At 42.6% G+C, this 19,965-nt stretch overlaps 1 protein-coding gene across 1 annotated transcript in view; it reads right to left on the bottom strand.

Moving 5' to 3' along the window:
• The window catches only part of DNAH10 (dynein axonemal heavy chain 10), a 139,153-nt gene that overhangs the window by 48,744 nt on the left and 70,444 nt on the right, over window positions 1–19,965 (bottom strand). The window contains exons 34-45 of the mRNA XM_043979641.1: window positions 18,344–18,496; window positions 17,604–17,792; window positions 15,498–15,644; window positions 13,283–13,474; window positions 12,977–13,095; window positions 11,197–11,355; window positions 10,043–10,178; window positions 9,592–9,714; window positions 6,325–6,459; window positions 4,938–5,154; window positions 4,668–4,787; window positions 1,241–1,386 (exon numbers count right to left, since the gene is read on the bottom strand). Of these exons, the coding sequence (XP_043835576.1) occupies window positions 1,241–1,386; window positions 4,668–4,787; window positions 4,938–5,154; window positions 6,325–6,459; window positions 9,592–9,714; window positions 10,043–10,178; window positions 11,197–11,355; window positions 12,977–13,095; window positions 13,283–13,474; window positions 15,498–15,644; window positions 17,604–17,792; window positions 18,344–18,496 (1,836 nt within the window). The remainder of the gene's footprint in view (window positions 1–1,240; window positions 1,387–4,667; window positions 4,788–4,937; window positions 5,155–6,324; window positions 6,460–9,591; window positions 9,715–10,042; window positions 10,179–11,196; window positions 11,356–12,976; window positions 13,096–13,282; window positions 13,475–15,497; window positions 15,645–17,603; window positions 17,793–18,343; window positions 18,497–19,965) is intronic.

The raw sequence follows: 19,965 nt of genomic DNA, 5'->3' as shown, positions 1-19,965 counted from the left end.
GAACTAGAAGAGTCATGATAACTTCTCACCCCATGCATATCTTTACAAGATTACCACCATCCATGCACACAAAACATAATGGACTCTGACATTCCTGCATCTGACCATAACTTCCTCTCATTCTCCCTCTCCTAAGATTCCCCCCTGCTATACCTATGCTTTGCCCTCTTTGTGACCTCCAGTTCCCCCACCTCTAAGTACTTTCTCAGGTCCCACCCAGGATTACTCCCATCATCCACCTTTTCTGCTCCTATTCAGATGATGCTGAACAGAACTGAAAGAAGCCTTACAGCCATGCTTACTGTTGCTGTTGGAGAGAAGTGAGTAGGAAGAGCATAGATGTAGCTGAACCTGGGCAGTCACACCCACATTCCAAAGGTGGAAGCTGGGGGGAAGTGAGTGCTTTTTTCCCCTCCTACCTCGAACCCATATCCAGAGAGGCACAAAAAGGCTGCATCAGTAAAGTACGAGGGGGAGGTCCTCTGCTAAGAGGCACAGGAGAGACAGAAAAGAGAGACAAGAGACAAGAAAAGAGAAGGCCTGGAACAATTTCTGTGGCGAGTGTGACATAGAGTCAATCAGGGAGAAGAGGTATGTCATAGATTGTTGTTACTGTTGTTGTCCTTCACTCTGGAAGAAGACCATGACATCGGGAGGTGATGTCATGACTTGCACTGAATTGGATTTAAGGGAGGGAGGGCTGTTCAAGGTCACCAACCTCACTGTCTCCTCCAGAGCCATCTGAGTCCAATGGCAAGATATACATCAGAACAACTAGAGATAGCCCCAGATGTTTGAGGCAATCAGGGTTAAGTGACTTGCCCAGGGTCACACAGCTAGCAAGTATCTAAGGTGAGATTTGAATTTAAGTCTTCCCAGCTTCAAGGCCAGTGCTCTATACACTGTGCCACTTAGCTGCCCCTATGCAGTGACATTACATCACAAACCTTAGTGGATTCAGTCTGCATAGTTCTGTGACTTCCTCCCAGGGAATTCAGCAGTATACAAAAGGAGCAGATAAGGCACCCACAGGAGGGTGGAGAGGCAAAAATTTACAAAAGGGACAGTTTGAGTACTTTATAAGGAAGGGAAAGGCAAAAATGTATAAAAGAATTAGAAATAATAGATTAATGAACTAATATGTGACCAAATGAGTTAAATAAGTTTGAAGAGGTTTTTTTTACAAATATTAAAGAGCTAGAGAAATCTTGATTGTTATTAATTAAGCACAAGGACTTACATTGAGGTCTTGGTTCAGATTCTTTAGGAAGTTCTGGGTAGTGGCTGTCTTAGAGGTACCAGATTCACCCACAAAAATAACAGGGTGCTTAATCTTAACCATTTGTTCCAGCAACCAGGTCGTACGGGTGGTATCCACTGTGTGAACTATGAAACATTTAAGAATTCATTTAAAATGCAATGAATTGAACATCTGGCAACCTAGAGTTTATTTACTGGAGTATAAAAGACTTTGAGGACCCTCTAAATCAGGTACATAACTCAGGCTCTGGACTCCACAAAGGTCTAGAACTAATGGTTTCCCATTGCATCAGTTGCTCAGATTTTAACCCTAGTTGATCACGGAGAATCTAGATGTACTTTCTTTCTTTCTTTTCTTTTTTTTGGGGGGGGGGGTAGGCGGGACAATGAGGGTTAAGTGACTTGCCAAGGGTCGCACAGCTAGTGTCAAGTGACTACATCCGGATTTGAACTTGGGTCCTCCTGAATCCAGGGCTGGTGCTTTATCCACTATGCCACCTAGCTGCCCCCTGTGGTATATGAATGTAATGGAATACTATTGTCCTATAAGAAATGATGAGCAGGCAGATTTCAGAAAAACCTGGAAAGACTTAAGTGGACAGACGCTGAGTGAAGTGAGCAGAACCAGGAGAACATTGTACACAGTAACAGAAAAATTGTGTGAGGATCAATTGTGATAGACTTAGCTCTTCTCAGCAATACAATGATCCAAGACTATTCTATAGGACTCATGATGGAAAATGCTCTCCACATCTAGAAAAAGAACTGTGGAATCTGAATGAAGATTGAATCATACTATTTTCACTTTGGGTTTTTCCCTTTCGTTCTGATTCTTCTTTCACAGCATGACAATTGCAGAAATATGCGTAATGTGATTGTACATATATAACATATCAGATTGCTTTCTGTCTTGGGGAGGGGGAGGGAAGGGAGGGAGAGAGAAAAATTTGGAACTAAAAATCCTATGAAAACAAATGTTGAAAACTATCTTTACATGTAACTAGAAAATAATAAAATACTTTTATGATTTAAAAAAATAAAAATAAAGAAATGATGTACAAGATGCTCTCAGAAAAACCTGAAACGACTAACATGCAAGGTGAAATGGACTTTGTTGTTATTTGTCCTTCATTCCCAAAGAGGACCATGACATCAGGAGGTGATGTTATGACTTGCAATGAATTGGATTTAAGTGAAGTAGGGCTGTGAAAGGTCACCACCTCACTCTCTCCTCCAGAGCTATCTGGGTCCAGTGGCAAGATATATATATATATATATATATATATATATATCAGGATGACTGGAGATGGCCCTGAATGTTGTTTAAGGCAATTGGGGTTAAGTGACTTGCCCAGGGTCACACAGCTAGTAAGTGTCTAAGGTGAGATTTGAACTCAGGTCCTCCTGACTTGAAGGCCAGTGCTCTGACCAATGCACCACCTAGCTGACCCAAACAGAGATATTGTAAGATAATCAGCTGTGAATGACTTGGCTATTCTCAGCAATACAACTCTGAAGGACTTTTGATGAAAAATGTTATCTAACCCCAGAGAAAGAACTGATGGTGTCTGAATACAAATTGAAGCATATTTTTTACTTTATTTTTCTTGAGTTTTTTGTCTGTTTTATTTCACAACATGACTAATATGGAAATGTTTTACGTGACTACAAATGTATAACCTATATCAAATTGCTTGCCTTCTCAAAGGGAAGGGGGGAAGGGAGAGAATTTGGAACTCAAAGTTTTAAAGATGAATGTTTATGATCCAACCATTCTGGAGAGAAATTTGGAATTATGCCCAAAGGACTATAAAGCTGTGCATACCCTTTGACCTAGCAATACCACTTTTGGGTCTTTTTCCCAAAGAGATCATGGAAAAGGGAGAGGGACCCACACGTACAAAAATATTTATAGCTACTCTGTATGTGGTGGCAAGGAATTGGAAGTTGAGGGGATGCCCATCAATTGGGGAATGGCTGGACAAGTTGTGGTATATGAATGGAATGGAATACTATTGTGCTGTAAGAAATGATGAGCAAGAGGAGTTCAGAGAAGCCTGGAGGGTCTTGCGTGGGCTGATGATGAGTGAGATGAGCAGAACCAGAAGAACATTGTACACAGTATCATCAACATTGTGTGTTGATCTACTGTGATGGACTATATTCTTCTCACCAATGCAAATGGTACAGAAGAGTTTCAGGGAACTCATGATAGAAGAGGATCTCCAAATCCAGGGGGAAAAAAAGAACTGTGGAGTATAGATGCTGAATGAACCAAACTATTTCTTTTCTTTTTGGTGCTGTCGTTTTTCTATTTTGAGGTCTTTTGTCATTGCTCTGATTTTTCTCTAATGCAGAAATATATTTAATGTTATTATGTGTATATATATATAACACCTATATCAGATTGCCTGCTGTCTGAGGGAGGGTGAAGGAGGGGAGGGAGGGAGAAAAATCTGAAATTGTAAAGTCTGTATAAACAAAAGTTGAGAAATATCTTTACATGTAATGGGAAAAAATAAAATACTTTATTAAAAAAGATGAATGTTTTAAATTGTTTTTACCTGTAATTGGGAGAAATTCAAATACTAAAAAAATTTTTAAAGAATTTCAGTGCTTTGAAGACCCTGGTATTCTATGCCTAGCTGATACTTGCTTAATGTTGGTATTAAAAAGAATCTCTGGCTCAATTTTAAAATTTGACTTGCACAGTTCTTAAGAAAACAACTATTATATAAAAAGGGTTACACTGGGCAGCCTCACAATTAAAGGAACCAATTCTAGAGACTTGTGGTCCCTATTAACAGCTTACTCCATTTGTTTTCCATTGTTAGTACTGGACAGCACAGTGGGGCTCCCACAACATGCTATCTACTCCACTTGTCAAAGAGGGCAGAAACCAAGGGAGACAAGAGAGGCTGACCAGGGAGGTGCCCAGTGGGAACCCCACCAGCACCACCATCTCTGTATGTTTTGTCCCTCCTCTTACAATGCTGAGAATGATGCTACAAGGACTGACAAATATAGGACACAAAGACACCACTGCCTCAAAAAACTTGTCCTTTATTTTTAAAAAATGATAACCAGGGACAGGGACAGCTAGGTGGCACAGAGGATAGAGGGCCAGCCCTGGAGTCAGGAGGACCTGAGTTCAAATCCAGCCTCAGACACTTGACACTTAGTAGCTGTAATGACCCTGGGCAAGTCACTCAACCCCAACTGCCTCACCACCCCCCCAAAAAAAAGTTTAAAAAAAGAGTGATAACCATTTGGGAGTCAATACTAAGATGTACTCACCATAATTTCTGTTGGTCAAACCTCTGAAAGGAACTCACAAGGATGCCTTTCTCTCCCCCATATTAAATAGAATAATTAAATATGCTCATGCTAAATCTATTCTCACTTACCCAGGATGTCAATAAATTTCTGTTCTGGGTTATGAATGTACTCGGGAACTAATTTACTCCACGGGAGCCACCTCTTCCGTTTACCATCAAAATGAAAGTCGTACAGCGTTGGAAGCTGACCTAGAACAAACAGCATACAGTTCAGCTACAAAACACCGGCATGCAAGTGAGTTCCAGCCAGCCCCAAAATAACATCAATGGCACTTTCTGAAGTCGGAAGAAAAAATCAAGCCCCCCTCAGGAGAATGGGTCAAGCTGGCCAGCCCCCACCTGGCAGTTCGCCAGGCCTGGCCCAGACATCCTCATCGTTGACTGTTGACATGGAGGAAACTCGTTTAACACATTCATCAAATTTCAGCCTCCCATCATCCAGGAGGGAGGCCCCCAAGGAGCAGTAGAGTGCCTCCAAGAAGTAGCATTCCAAGAGATCAGCTTCTTCTATTTCTGTCTCCAGCAAGGAGTCCAGCATCTTGGTTAACTGAGTCACCTAGTGCACAGAATGAAGGGAAAGCACGTGGCTCAGAACTCTGGGCCCAGGGGATAGGCTCCCGCCACATGTGACTTGAGCAAGCAAGCAATCCTAAATAGTCCAGGCGATGCCAGCCTGGGCATCTGGGCATCTTGGCCGTCCAGGGCGTGGTTGCCAACTTCCCTCCTAGCTGCCCCCTTTGATGTTGTCCATCCCCCCTCCCCTGAGATATTCTCTCCAGTCCAGGTTTGCAGGATGGCTGATCTTTCCTGGATCTCCTCCCATCCCTCCTCTGGCCACCACTCTGTTTGCTCTACAGGTTCTTTGTCCAGGCCACACCCACTAAGTCTGAGCCCTGAGGCTGCGCCATGGGCCCTCCTCTCTTCTTTTTTTTTGGGGGGGGGCGGAGCAATGGGGGTTAAGTGACTTGCCCAGGGTCACACAGCTAGTAAGTGTCAAGTGTCTGAGGTCGGATTTGAACTCAGGTCCTCCTGACTCCAGGGCTGGTGCTTTATCCACTTCTCCACCTAGCTGTCCCCTTGCCCTCCTCTCTTGTTCTGGCTTAGCGATCCTACCAGCTCCCCTGGATCCAACTATGATCTCCAGGCAATGATTCCCAGATCCATATGTACAACCCTAATCTCTCTCCAAAACTCCAGTCTCATATTACCAATGGCCTCTTGGGCATCTCGAATCAGATGTTCTGTAGGAATCTCAAACTAAACACGGCCAAAACAGAAGTCATTATCATGCCCCCCAGATTGTCCCTCCTTCCCAATTTCTCTACTACTGTGGAGGGTGCCGTGTCCCTCCCAGTCACACAGGCTCACAAACTCAGTGTTATCCCAGCTATATGCCTATATGTTATAGTGGCATCAAGGTGGTGCAGTGAAGCCTGGAGTCAGCAAGTCCTGAGTTCAAATCCTACCTTAGACACATCCTAGTTGCATGATCCTGGGAAAATCACTTAACCTTTATTTGCCTCAATTTCCTCCTCTGTAAAATGGGGATACTAACAGCACCTGCCTCCCAGGGTCATCTATAATACATGTTCTTTTCCCCCTCCCAGACTGTAAACTCTAGGAGGGCATGTCCTGTACCTCAGCCCCATTGCTCATTTCTCCCAGAGCTAGCACAGTGCCCTTCCCACACACGGGAGGCTGGCTGTCGGTGATGACACTTCCCTACCATATTGAGGTCCGTCTGAGGCACTATGGTCTTGAGCCTCTCTCCTTGCCTGCCGTCCAGCATCCCTTCCACAATCATGTCAATGAGATAGGGGACATACTTCTTGTACAAGTGATGCAGGTCCTTCTGCTCTTGCTGGAAGAGAATCCCATCCCAATATGTTATCAAGGGCTGCTGCCTCACTGGAACAGCAGGGACTAGAGGGTTTGGGGTTTTTTTAATAATTTTTTGTTTTGGTTTGGTTTTGGGGTTTTTGGTTTTTGTTTTTTTTTGGGGGGGGGCGGGCAATGGGGGTTAAGTGACTTGCCCAGGGTCACACAGCTAGTAAGTGTCAAGTGTCTGAGGCCGGATTTGAATTCAGGTCCTCCTGAATCCAGGGCCGATGCTTTATCCACTGTACCACCTAGCTGCCTTGTTTTTATTATTTTTAAAGTTCAGAAGGCAGGTGGAAAGTGCTTCTCCTGGATCTGGTGAAATCTGATCACCGGGCAAGTTGTAAGGCTTTGGGAAGGGGGCAGGGCTACTGCAGATCAAAGTAAGGCCCCTCTTCCCACAAGGGCACTATTTACGCAGGGCTGATGCACAGATTCAAAGGCACACCTATTTTGGGGAAATCAGTTACGGTGGGAATCTCATTCTGATTCCAACTGATGATTGCAAATATTTGAAAATATTTTTCTTCGATAACTATGCTCTTATTACTACTTTTGTTATATAAAAATCCCCGTCAAAAAAAAAGGCCTATCAATCATGGGCTTTGAACCTCAGATCTGTGAGCACTTTTTAAAAAAAATTTGAAAAAGAAGAAAAATATATATTTGATAACTCTACTTCAATATAATTGGTTGCCTTCTGTAAGCCTACGTAGCTTATATTATGCATTTTAATCCATCATTCTGGGGAGGAATCCATAGGCTTCACCAGACTGCCCAATGGGTCCAGGACACACAAAAAGCTAAGAACTCCTGCTGTGTGTGATGAAATAATGGGATTTAGCAGATACTCCAAGACCCACCTGGAGATTAATCTATACTGATTGAATCAAGTGAGAGTGATTGACTGCTGATTAAGCCTACTTCAAGTTAACTGTATTGTAATCACACCTGGCTATCCCTTAAGAAGGTATTGTTCTCAGAAGCTAGACTGTGAACTCAACTTGAGAACACCTTCAAAGACAATGGATTTGGATGACTCCAACCAATCAGCTTGAAGCAGTGTGTAAGGACCACCTCTGTTCCAGACCTATAAAAAGCTTCCACAATCAGCTTGCTGGAGAGTTCCTGATTAAAGCAGGCTCCTGGAGGAGGACTTGAGGAAGAACCCAACCAGGCTGGAACTCTATGCTAGACAGGCCTTTTCTTAACTTTCTCAACTCCACGTGAATACCTGTATGCTTTTAATAAATGTTTAATGCCCAAAGACTGGTACTGAAGCTTTCCAATTTAAGGTGACCACAATTTAGATTTTAAACATCACATGTGTTTATAACAAAGGAGCGAGATGCTTTCATTGAGAAAAGTATAAAATGTGGAATGGAAAGACTTCCATTCAAGCCCCGGCTTTGCCACTTAATACTTTTGAGATCCAGGACTATTCTCATCCTCAGTTTCCACATCAATAAAATGGAGATAAGAAGAACTGTCCCACTTGCCAGATGAGGTGTGAGAATTTAATGAGACACCAGAGATGAAAGTACTTTATTAAAATGCAAAGCACAAGGTAAATACAAAATGTCATTGTCGTATATTAGATGATGCCACTATGTTATACTTAATAAATATAGTAACACGTTTGCTTAATGGGGAATAGGGAGAGGGACCGGACCCCTGGTTTTACTGGCATAGTCAGCTGGCCAATATGCATTTATTAAGCACTTACTACATGCCAAGCACAGGGGAGCTAAAGAAGAGCCTCAGTGGATTCTGATAGGGGAATCAACATGTAAATAAATAGGGGGCAGCTAGGTGGCACAGTGGATAAAGCACCGGCCCTGGATTCAGGAGGACCTGAGTTCAAATCCAGCCTCAGACACTTGACACTTATTAGCTGTGTGACCCTGGGCAAGTCACTTAACCGTCAGTGCCCTGCCCCCCCCAAAAAAACCATGTATGCAAAAAAACCATGTAAATAAATAGATATGGACAAGATATATGCAGAATACATAGGAAGTCATCTGAGAGGGGAAGGCATCAGCAGCTAGAAGAACCAAGAAAGGCCTCCTGAAGAACATGGGGTTTAAACTGAATCTTGAAGGCAGCCAGGGAAACTAAGAGGCAGAAATAGGGAGGCAGAACATTACAGGCAGAGGGGAAGGCAGAGCCAAGGCATGGAGGTGGGAGATGGAATGTCACTTCCCAGGAGAGGAAACTCCCTTTCCCAATGTAATCTGGCCTTCTCTGCAATTTGTATTCGTCAGAGATATGCCCAGAGAACTGAGAGATCAAGGGACATGCCCAAGGTCACACAGCTAGGATGGGACAGAAGGAGGACTCAAACCCAGGTCTTATTGGCTTCAAGGCCAACTCTCTGTCTGCTATAAGGCCTCTCTTTCTGTCCACTTAATAATAACAGTGACAAGCTGTCTTCACCCAAGTCACTGGTGAAACTGTCAAATGATAGGGGTTCCAGACACAACCCTGAGGCATTCTACTCCTTGTCCGTCCTTTGCCAGCACTTTTTGGACACCAGAGCAGCCAGCTGTGAGTTCGGCTCAGTGGTTTCATTCTCATTTAGAAATAACGTTTTGGGGCAGCTAGATGGCGCAGTGGATAGAGCACCGGCCCTGGAGTCAGGAGTACCTGAGTTCAAATTCGGTCTCAGACACTTAATACTTAACTAGCTGTGTGACCCTGGGCAAGTCACTTAACCCCAATTGCCTCACTAAAAAAAAAATAATAAAATAAAATAAAAAAAATAGAAATAACGTTTACTGGCTAATATGGAAATGTTTTATGTGATTGTATAACCTATGTCAGACTGTTTAGTATCTCAGGGGGAGGAAAGGGAGGGATAGAATTGGAACTCAAAACTTTTTTAATGTTAAAAAAAATATTTTAACATGTAACTGGAGGGGAGGAATATATATATATTTGGGGGGGGGCAATGGGGGTTAAGTGACTTGCCCAAGGTCACACAGCCAGTAAGTATCAAGTGTCGGAGGCCGGACCCAAACTCAGGTACTCCTGAATCCAGGGGCGGTGCTCTATCCACTACACTGTGTAGCTGCCCGGTAATATATTTTTTTAAAAAGAAAGAAATAACATTTACCTTGCTGTTGATTTGGTTAACCCACATAATCCAGAAAGGTTCATATTTCAGGTTTTTAGGATCAACATAAACCATCCCACATCGGGAGACCGTGGCAGGGGAAGCATACTGTAAGTCACCAACCTGAAGAAAGAAAAAAAGAAAGGAAGGAAGGAAGAAACAAACAAACAAACAAACAAAAAAGCAAAGAAACAAACAAAGAAACAAAGAAAGAGAAAGCTGTCACACAATGCTCATGGAACACTCAAAGCACACATTTCAATGAGAATGATTTTTCCTCATAATCCTCTGTTTTATTTTGTGCATTTAAAAGCATTATTCTAAGATGTGCTAGGCTTTGCCACACTGCCCAAAAAGGGGTTAAGAACTCCTGACCTGGAGCAAGCATCACAGCAGGTGGCCATATGCAAAAGTACCAACAATGGCTCAGAATAACTTCACTGCCACTTACCTCAAACAGCAGAGAACAATGAGCCTGAAGTCGGATGCGCTCTCCATTTGCCAAAGTCAATAGCTTGTTGTCATCCATCACAGAATTCATGTTTTCTACCCAGAGTGCATCCACGTCACCGTCAAATAAAATATACCTGTATGAAGGCGGTAAAAGAGGGCTAGCCAGCTAGTGAATGGTAATCAGCTGCCTCTCAATGGTGAACCCTAATAGGGAGCGTAGCTGGAGAGACAAGCAGCCCCCAAGCAGCAGCACGCAAGCTTCCTTCCTAGTGATGAGAGCTGCCCCAAAGCTCACCCGGGGCAAGGAAATCGACTGCCTGGAGTGGCGATGGGCTCTCCCTCAATGGGGAAACAAGGACCTGTTAGGCAGATACTGGAAGGCCATTAGTCAAGCGTGGTGTAGCGAAGGATTTGTGTTCAGGTATGGGCTGGAGCCGATGGCCTCTGGGGTCTCTCCCAACCCTGAAATTCTAGGTTTCTGTCCTGACTCCATGTCATAGGAGGACAGGAGTCTGTCTCATCCAGCCCCCTCATTCCACATATAAGAACTGAGGCCCAGAGAAATCAATGCCTTGTCAAGGTCACACAGCTAGTGAGTAGCAAAGGCAGGATTCAAACTGAGGTCCTCTGTAAAGCCAGCAAGTACTCTCTCCCAGGACCTTCAGGTAACTTTTAGCATTGAAGCATCACAAGACAAATTATACAATGGCTATTTCAACAGGTAAGGCCAAGTCACATGCATGTTATGTCCTATAGAGGCTGTCCAAATTACTCTACTGCACTGGAATTTTGTTCTAACAAATATCACTTGAAATTATAATGAAAGGGTTGGCCTTCAGAGTGAGGGACCTGGCACTCCTTTTGTGATGAAGGTTTGGGATTGTTTGGGGTATTTGTCATAACAGATTTTGAGCTAAAATATAAAATCAGAATCTTTCCTGGCATCATTTTGCCACAAGGTAATTCTTTTTTTTTTTTAATGTATGAGGTATTTTATTTTTTCCGTTACATGTAAAGATAGTTCTCAACTTTTGTTTATACATGCTTTCACAAAGTAATTCTTAATAATATTCTTGACCCTTAGATCCTGATACAATTTTCAATCATTTCATGTTAACTAACTAAATTCTTCATGACTTCTAAAAAACTTACTTTCTCTCTTTCTTGTCAGTTGGCTTATTGGTCTCCCTGAAGATGTTTGACAGCACACCATCTGTCCAGTCTCGAGTGGTAGGATCCAAAATGCCGTATAATTCTATCACACTCATTGCCTTGGGATTTAGTATGTAGAGCTTCGTCACTAAACCAAGCCTGATTTAAAAACACCTGATGTGTTAAGCCATCTTAAGCAAAGGGACACACTAGAGAGTTCTGACAGAGTGTTCAGATTGAGATCTGCAGCCTAGAGCTGAAAATGCAACATCAGTTAAGAAGAAACTAACCTCAGAATCCTTTGTAAGGCTCTCAGCCCATCCCCATACCTATCCTCAGGCTCACAGCTCACCGAGGCTGAGGCTTAGAGAGCAACAGAACATCAATGATTATCTTCCTGAAGAAGAAAATCATAAACCTTTGAGGCCAACATTAATGCACTATTAATGTAGATTGAGACTTTTTTTGGACATGGCCAATGTGGGAATTTATTTTGTTTCACTACATACGAGTTGGGTTTTTTGTTTTCTTTTGTTTTCTCAGTGGGTTGGGAGAGGTAGGAGGGAGAGTATAGACCTAAAAAAATTGAATTTAAAAATAAATTTTTAAAAATAAATGCTTTAGGGGGCAGCTAGATGGCGCAATGGATAGAGCACCGGCCCTAGAGTCAGGAGTACCTGAGTTCAAATCCGGCCTCAGACACTTAACACTTACTAGCTGTGTGACCCTGGGCAAGTCACTTAACCCCCCAATTGCCTCACTAAAAAAAATAAAATAAAAATAAATGCTTTATCTAACTGCCTTAATTGCTATGCCTGCTAAAGACTACTTGTCAGGGATGTTAACCACAAAGAATAGATCACAAGATATTAAAGATCCTGAAGGAACCTAAGAGACCACTAAGTCTAACCCCTCATTTTACAGAGAAGGAAACAGAAGACCAGACAGGTTAAGTGACAGTACTGAGGACACATAGCCAATAAATGTCTGAAGCAGAATTTGAACTGAGGTCTGCTGACTATCCACTCTCCTTTTGTGGTATGTATTTGTTCTGCCATAAATGTTACTATTAGTATATATATATACACACACACATATATACATATATACATATATATACACATATACACATATATACATATATACACATATATACATATATATACACATACATACATTTACAAACACATATTTGCAAATCAGATTAGCAATTCATTTATGAATAAAATAAGATGCCAAAAAATAAAACTTCCATCCCTAGTAGAAATAATAATGATAGTAACTTGGATTTATGATTTTCTGAAAATCTCAAAGCATTCAAGTTCTTGTCCTTCCTTAACCTAATTCAATCACTGGGAATAAAAGGCCCTTTGGAAAGTGTATTAGTCCTGGGCATTATCCCACCATATATGACTGTGTATAAGTCTGTACCCAACTCCACCCCCAACCCCTCCCAAAGCACCTTTTTTTCTTGGAATAATTTGCCCAAAGGGCAAATCTGAATTTCATTATTTATCCTCAAAACACCCCCATGAGGTTGGGGGGGGGGTTATCATTCTCATACTACAGATAAAACTGAACCTCCATCAAGGGTTTAAGACCATCACCATATTACATCCTAAATTGTGCTGTCATTCCACAAAAGAATAAACCCCCTTCCCCCCCCCAAAAAATCTGCATGTAAAAAAATAATTCATTTTACAATTCTTAGAAAAATAAAAACTGAGGCAAATCATGACTCCAGCATCCTGCCAACTCCTCCACGTGGCACTATACTCACTTGGTCTGGGCCTGGCATAAAGTGTTGATGACAACTGTCTTGCCACCTCGGGTAGGTCCAACCACCATGGTGGTGTGGCGGGTCAACATGGTCTCATACATTTGAACCACTTTATCCACCTGTAAGATACACATTGACAGCCAGTTCAAATGCATCTCTCAAGCTCATAATAATAGATTTAGTTTTAAATCAATTTCTAAAAAGGAGAATATTCTACCATTTCCCAAAAGAAAAATGGTGAAAAATAGGGGAAGTCCTTCACAAGTCCCAAAGAACCGTCCATTTGCTTCTCGCCTGGTTTTTTACCTGAATCGGTAAGACAACATAACCATTCTCCTCTAGCACTTGTTCCACTGCATCGTTGAAACTGGGGTAGCGGACTCGGGGACAATCAAGCCCAGGAAACAAGTCAGAAATCAAGCCAAGGAAAAGAGGAACATCTTCAAACACAAACTTGGGCAGATTCATGTCTCTGAGAGCCCTCATCAGGACCACATCCTGGTCAACATGAAATGACAAGATGCATTTTCAAAAAATGTTACTTAGACATAAAGGGTGACCTCATAAACAAATCAGGAGAGGAGGGAAGAACTTTCAGTTCTATTGATAGGGAAACATTCATCACCAAACAAGGGATAAAGAGGACCATTGATAATAAAGTGGAGGGAGAAACTAGGTGGCGAAGTGGATAAAGCACCGGCCCTGGATTCAGGAGGACCTGAATTCAAATCTGGCCTCAGACACTTGACACTTACTAGCTGTGTGACCCTGGGCAAGTCACTTAACCCTCATTGCCTTGCAAAAAAAAGAAAAAGAAAAGAAAATGGACAATTTTGATTATGTGAAATTAAAAAGGTCTTTGATAAAAAGAAAGAGGCCCCATGTTCACCAATGTTTGTAGGAACACTTTATGAGATGGCAAAGAACTGGAAACAAAGTAGATGTCTATCAGTTGGAGAATAGCTAAACAAATTGTGGTATGTGAATAAAATGGAATACTGCTGCACTGTCAGAAAAAACAAATGTTATTTAAAAAAAAAGAAGCATAGGAAGACTTCCATGAACTGATACAAAGTGAAGAAAGTAGAACCAAAAAAAATAGTATACACAAAAATGATTACTACAATGTAAACCAAAACAATAACCACCACAAAACAATTAAAAATGAATATAACAAAATGACAAAGAAGAAGCTTCATTCCAAAATAAGGATATGAGAAGACAACTCCCCAAATGATAGATGTTCAAAGAATATGGTCAGTTTTCTTTTTCTTTTTTTTTTCAGTGCAACAAACATTTATTTTATTTTTTCCAGTTACATGAAGGGGTAGTTTTCAACATTCATTTTCATAAGATTTAGAGTTCCAAATTTTTCTCCCTCCCTACCCTTCCTCCCCCCTCCACAAGATAGCAACCAATCTGATATAGGTTATATGGGTACAATCCACAAGTGCTCTTTTTATCAGTTCTTTCTATGGGGGTGGATAGTATGCTTCATCATTAGTTCCTTGGGATTGTCTTGGATCATTGTATTGCTGAGAGTAATTAAGTCATTCACAATTGTTCATCAAACAATACTACTTCACTATGCACAATGTCCTCCCAGTTCTGCTCATTTCACTATAACATCAGTTCATATGAGTCTTTCCAGGTTTTTCTGGGATCATCCTGTTTGTCATTTCCTATAGCACAATACCATTCCACTACAATCATATAGCACAGCTTCTTCAGTCATTCCTCAATTGATGGACATTCCCTTGATTCCCAATTCTTAGCCACCACAAAGAACTGCTATAAATATGTTTTGTACAATTTTTCCCCCTTTTTTCTCTTTTTCATGATTGAATGGGCAGTTTTCTAAGGAAGAAATCCAAGCTATCAATAGCAATATTTTTTAAATTATCTGAATCATATTAAAGAAATGCAATTCTGAGATTTCCTCCTCACACCCACCAGACTGACAAAGTTTACAAAAAAAGAAAATGACAAATATCAGAAAGGCTAGGCTATGAATTGGTTCAGCCATTATGACTTTTTTTTTTTGGTGAGGCGATTGGGGTTAAGTGACTTGCCCAGGGTCACACAGCTAGTAAGTGTCAAGTGTCTGAGGCCAGATTTGAACTCAGGTACTCCTGACTCCAGGACTGGTGCTCTATCCACTGCACCACCTAGCTGCCCCTGGTCCAGCCATTATGGAAAACAACCTAGAACTATAACCCAAAAAGCTATTAAATTGTACATACCATTTGACCTAGCAATACTACTACTAGCTAATATCACCAAAGAGATCAAAGAAATAGACTCGCTGGCACAAAAATATTTATAGCAACTCTTTTAGTAGTTGCAAAGAACTGAAAATTAAGGGGAGTGCCCATCAATTGGGGAATGGCTGAAAAAAGTATGGTATATTAATATAATGGTCCAGTGCTGTCTCCAGGGAGCCACCTATTTGCCTTTTCATTATTATCACCCTTAGTTACTAAATGAAGATGTGACAAGCAGTACTGGATGTGACATTTACCTCATTTAGTTCAGAAGAGCCTCTCTTGAGCTCGCCAGCCATCACTAACACTGATTTGAGAGCCCTCAGTCCAAAGTCATAATGATGCTGTTTGGACAGTTGTTCCCGGGACAGTTTGTACAGCACAGTCATCTTTTTGGCCAGCGTCTGTTTGGCAAAAGAAATCATCAATGACAGGTGAAAACCAAGCAAAAAGTCAGAGACCCTGTTTGACCAACACAACTTCTCTTTGGCTACACAAACGTGATTGTTTTTCAGAAGTACAGTGCATTTTTTTAAATCTATTTCAAAGTTTAAAAGAAACAGGAAAAAAGCACCTTACAAAATTTTGATGAATATGCCAAAAATCAAATGGAGGGGAGGGGGATTTCCTGAAAACCTTGTCATATGTAATTATATAACTCCTGTGCCTTGAAAAATCAGGTTTGGAGTATATAAAAAATACTGCTTTGGTTTGCTTTGTCCTAAGACAAATCAATCATTTGAATCTGTTCAAAGAAATATCAATCTACCCTATGCCGCCATCACCCCCTCCTCCACCACAGTGCCTGAACGATAGATGTCAAGGTCAGCTGAGAAATGGAATATCCAGACAACGGGATGAATTCTGCTTTGTCATGATGATCATAAAGGTACACAAAGTCCCTGAGTTAAAAAAAAAAATCAAGGAATAATGATAAGAATTAATACCAACAGGGCAGCTAGGTGGCACAGTGGAGAGAGCACTGTCCCTAGATTCAGGAAGACCTGAGTTCAAATCTGGCCTCAGACACTTGACACTTACTAGCTATGTGACCCTGGGCAAGTCACTTAACCCTCATTGCCCCAAAAAACCAAACAAACAAAAAGAATTAATACCAAGAGCTTACATTTATATAGCACCAACTATGTGCCAGGAGCTATGCAAGGCACTTTACTCTCATTTGATTCTCACAACAACCTTGAGGGGTGGGTGCTATTAATATCCTCATTTTACAGATGAGGTAAACTTGCTCAGGGCCTTCCAGGTAATGTCTGAGGCTGGATTTAAACTCAGATCTTCCTGACTCCAGGCCCAGCTGTGATACTTACCTGCTACAAATTCCTCTAAACTAACTACAGGATTCATGAACAGCATGCTACAAAAACCTAGTGGTTCCCTCATATTCACAAAGGATTCACAAAGGAGACAAGAGATGCACTGGAAAGAACCCTAGCTATGGATTCAGAGGACCTGGGTTTGAACCTGTCCTTGGTTACTTATTTCTTCTCTGACTTTAGATAATTCATTTACTATCTCTGGGCCTCGGTTTCCTCTCAGATAAAAAGAGGGGTACAGATTCAAGGAGGTCCACTCCTGCTCTCCATATCTGCATATACTCTATGCTTTCCCAAGCCTTACTTCCCTCTGCACGTGTGGAGAAGAGAAGCCAGACACCTTCCCACGATGCCCAGAATACAGGCTGGCTCTGAATGGCCAAAAGAGTGATCAGCCAATGGGTGTTTGATACTAAGGACAGAGGGAGACAGAGTCTTTGACCAAAAGGCACTTGGGTGGGACGCAGCTAGGTGGCGCAGTGGATAAATCACTGGCCCTGGATTCAGAAGGACCTGAGTTCAAATCAGGCCTCAGATACTTGACACTTACTAGCTGTGTGACCCTGGGCAAGTCACTTAACCCCTGTTGCCCTGGAAAAAAAATAATTCTAAAAAGGCACTTGGATGAGTCACCTGACCTCTCCAAAGCCCACAACCTGTATTGGTAGAGGGAGTTCCTTATGTCAATGAAGTCATAGGGCCAGGCCCTGTCCCCTACTGTCATTGTGAAGCAGTATTTGTCCTGTGGGTGTGTGGATGGGATCCTGGGGTACAGCATTGAGATCTCCTTGTTCACAGTCATCAGCTACCAGAGAAAAAAATCTTTGCCTCATTCTCTACAGACACAAAATAAACAAACCAAAAACAGGAGGTTTTCAAGTCATCATGACCTAAAATGTTTAAAACCATGACTGTAGGAGATTAGGGGTGAGGGGGATAGAGAAGCAGAGACGTTAGGGAAACCATGCAGGAAATCTTAAGGACCTAAGGCTCATTCCTTTTGTATTCATTTCATTTCATTTCTCTGACCTTTGCCAAAAGAAACCCCTCTGAGAAGAGCATGATCTCACAGATCTGCTGAAGGTCCGGCACAATGACGACCACAGGCCTGAACAAAGCCTTCACAGACTCGGGCAGTTCTGTCCGGCCAGCGTAACCCGGATTCATGGTAATGAAGATGCCCATGCGAGAATCCAGGGAAATTTCTTGGCCTTCAAACTAAAGCAAAAACAGGGACCAAAGTGAGAAGTTGGCCCTCCCCACAACAACGGATTCCATTCGATTCAGCCAAGACTATGCCAAGTCCCTCACTGGTGAGTCACTGGGCAGGGGCTGGGGAAATGAGACAAAAATAAGCCAGGCCCTACCCTCCAAAGAAAAGGCTGAGATAAGGAGAGACAGACAGACAGACCGACTGACTGACCCACCCTGGACTGTGCGTTTTGTTTCTTGTTGCCTGCATGAGGCTGGGGCATGGAGAGGTAGAGGTTCATCTTGACCCTTGACTTCCAGCCAGGTATGAAATGCATGACCCTCGGGTCTGAGGCCCAGGCTCACCTGCCTCCCAGAGCAGTTCTGTTACTAAGAATACTTTTGGGAAAAGTGAGTGCCAGGCTAGGCAACAGTTCTGCCAAGACTGTGTCCGTACGGGCAGTGCCTCTGACTGAACAGAAGCAGCGAAACCAGGGAAGGGGGTGACCTCCAGAAAAGGGATGCGTCACTTCCTCCCTCTGCCCATGGAAGCCCCAAGTGCCCCGCTCGGCGCTCACCTGAAATGTGGTCAGCTGATGGATCAGAGCATTTCGAATAGTCTGAATCTGGGAAGAGATGACTGAGAGTACAGAGGCATCGATCCGATTGAACTCATCAAAACAGCCCCAAGCCCCGCACTGGGCAAGGCCGGAGAAAATCTTCCCGACAGCCTGAAACAAAAGCCATCACAGACCAAATGAATGCTTGGCTTATGCTGGGGCGGAGGTCCTGCACTCAGAAGGGGAAGGAGCCTCACAGGTCATCTGGTCCAACCCCCTCATTTTACAGATGGAGAAACTAAGGTCACCAAGGTGAAGTGAATTGCCCAAGGTCATGCTGCTTGTAAGTGTCTGAGGCAGGATTTGAACCCAGGTCCTCCTAGGATTCTCTTCTGGTTTTCCCCTTTTCCCCCACAGGGCTTATCCCTATGAACAGTTAGGGATCTTGTAACCCCCTAGGAGAGCTAAGGTTATACTTCTTCCTTGCCCCTCCCCATCATTCACCCTGCCAACGAGTCCAACAGACTTTAAATGACCAGGAGCCAGCGGCTGAGGTCCTACCTTCTGTTTTGGGCTGCAGTTAAGCTGCATCTGCCCCCAAATCACAGACCCTGAAGGAGGAATCCCATCCAGAAAAAGAAAAAGAAAACCCCCCCTCTACTGCATTTACTTTAACTAATCAACAAAGACATATTAAACCACCACCATTAGAAGGACAGTGATGGGGAATGACACCCACATTTGTAAGAAACTTTAGGGCCCATTGGGTCCAAACCTGCTAGAGAATCCTTTCTTTTTTTTTTTTTAGTGAGGCAATTGGGGTTAAGTGACTTGCCCAGGGTCACACAGCTAGTAAGTGTTAAGTGTCTGAGGCTGGATTTGAACTCAGGTCCTCCTGAATCCAGGGCCGGTGCTCAATCCACTGTGCCACCTAGCTGCCCCTGAGAATCCTTTCTAAAACATCCTCTATCAGTGAGTTTCCTACTTCAGTTATGCAGGTATCACATCTATTCACATGGTTCCCAAATTAAAATGATCAGAAAGATACTTCGATTTTGGCCAAAGTAGCTATTTGCTCATCTTTAACAAATGTGTCTTTTGGTGATGAGGACCCAACCCTCTTTCAGGGCGGATCTCCGCCATCTTTATTTTCCCTCTTTTGGCCAGACCTGTGATTTCATGGGCATGGCAGGCTCCTGGTGCAGAAACTCTGTCCACCAAGGCACAGTGACAACTTGGCAGTACCTTAAAAAGCCTTGGAGAGTTGCCTGGGGCGCTGAGAAGGTAAGGGACTAGGCCAGCTAATATGGGCCAAAGGCAGGGCTTGAACCCAGGTCTTTTTGACCTTTTCCACTATGCCATCCTACCTCTTAGTGCCTATTGGAATGAATGAATGGACAAATAATTATAGTATTTATTTAATATTTTATGGTTTGAAAGGTGCTTTAGAAATATCTCATTGTATTTTCCCAATTCTGGGAGGTAGGTGCTATTATTATCCCTCTTTTTCAGATGGGGAAACTGAGGCAAATAAAGGTTAAGTGGCTTGTCCAAGGTCACATAGCTAGTTAATAAGTGTTATACCTGCTGAGTTTGAGGCAGAGAGATGTTTCTTAAATACACACACACACACAAATATA

The sequence above is a fragment of the Dromiciops gliroides genome, chromosome 1 (genome assembly GCF_019393635.1).
Source record: "Dromiciops gliroides isolate mDroGli1 chromosome 1, mDroGli1.pri, whole genome shotgun sequence".
Taxonomy (NCBI): domain Eukaryota; kingdom Metazoa; phylum Chordata; class Mammalia; order Microbiotheria; family Microbiotheriidae; genus Dromiciops; species Dromiciops gliroides.
Note: the sequence above shows the minus strand (reverse complement) of the source record. Positions and strands in the feature narration are given on the sequence as shown.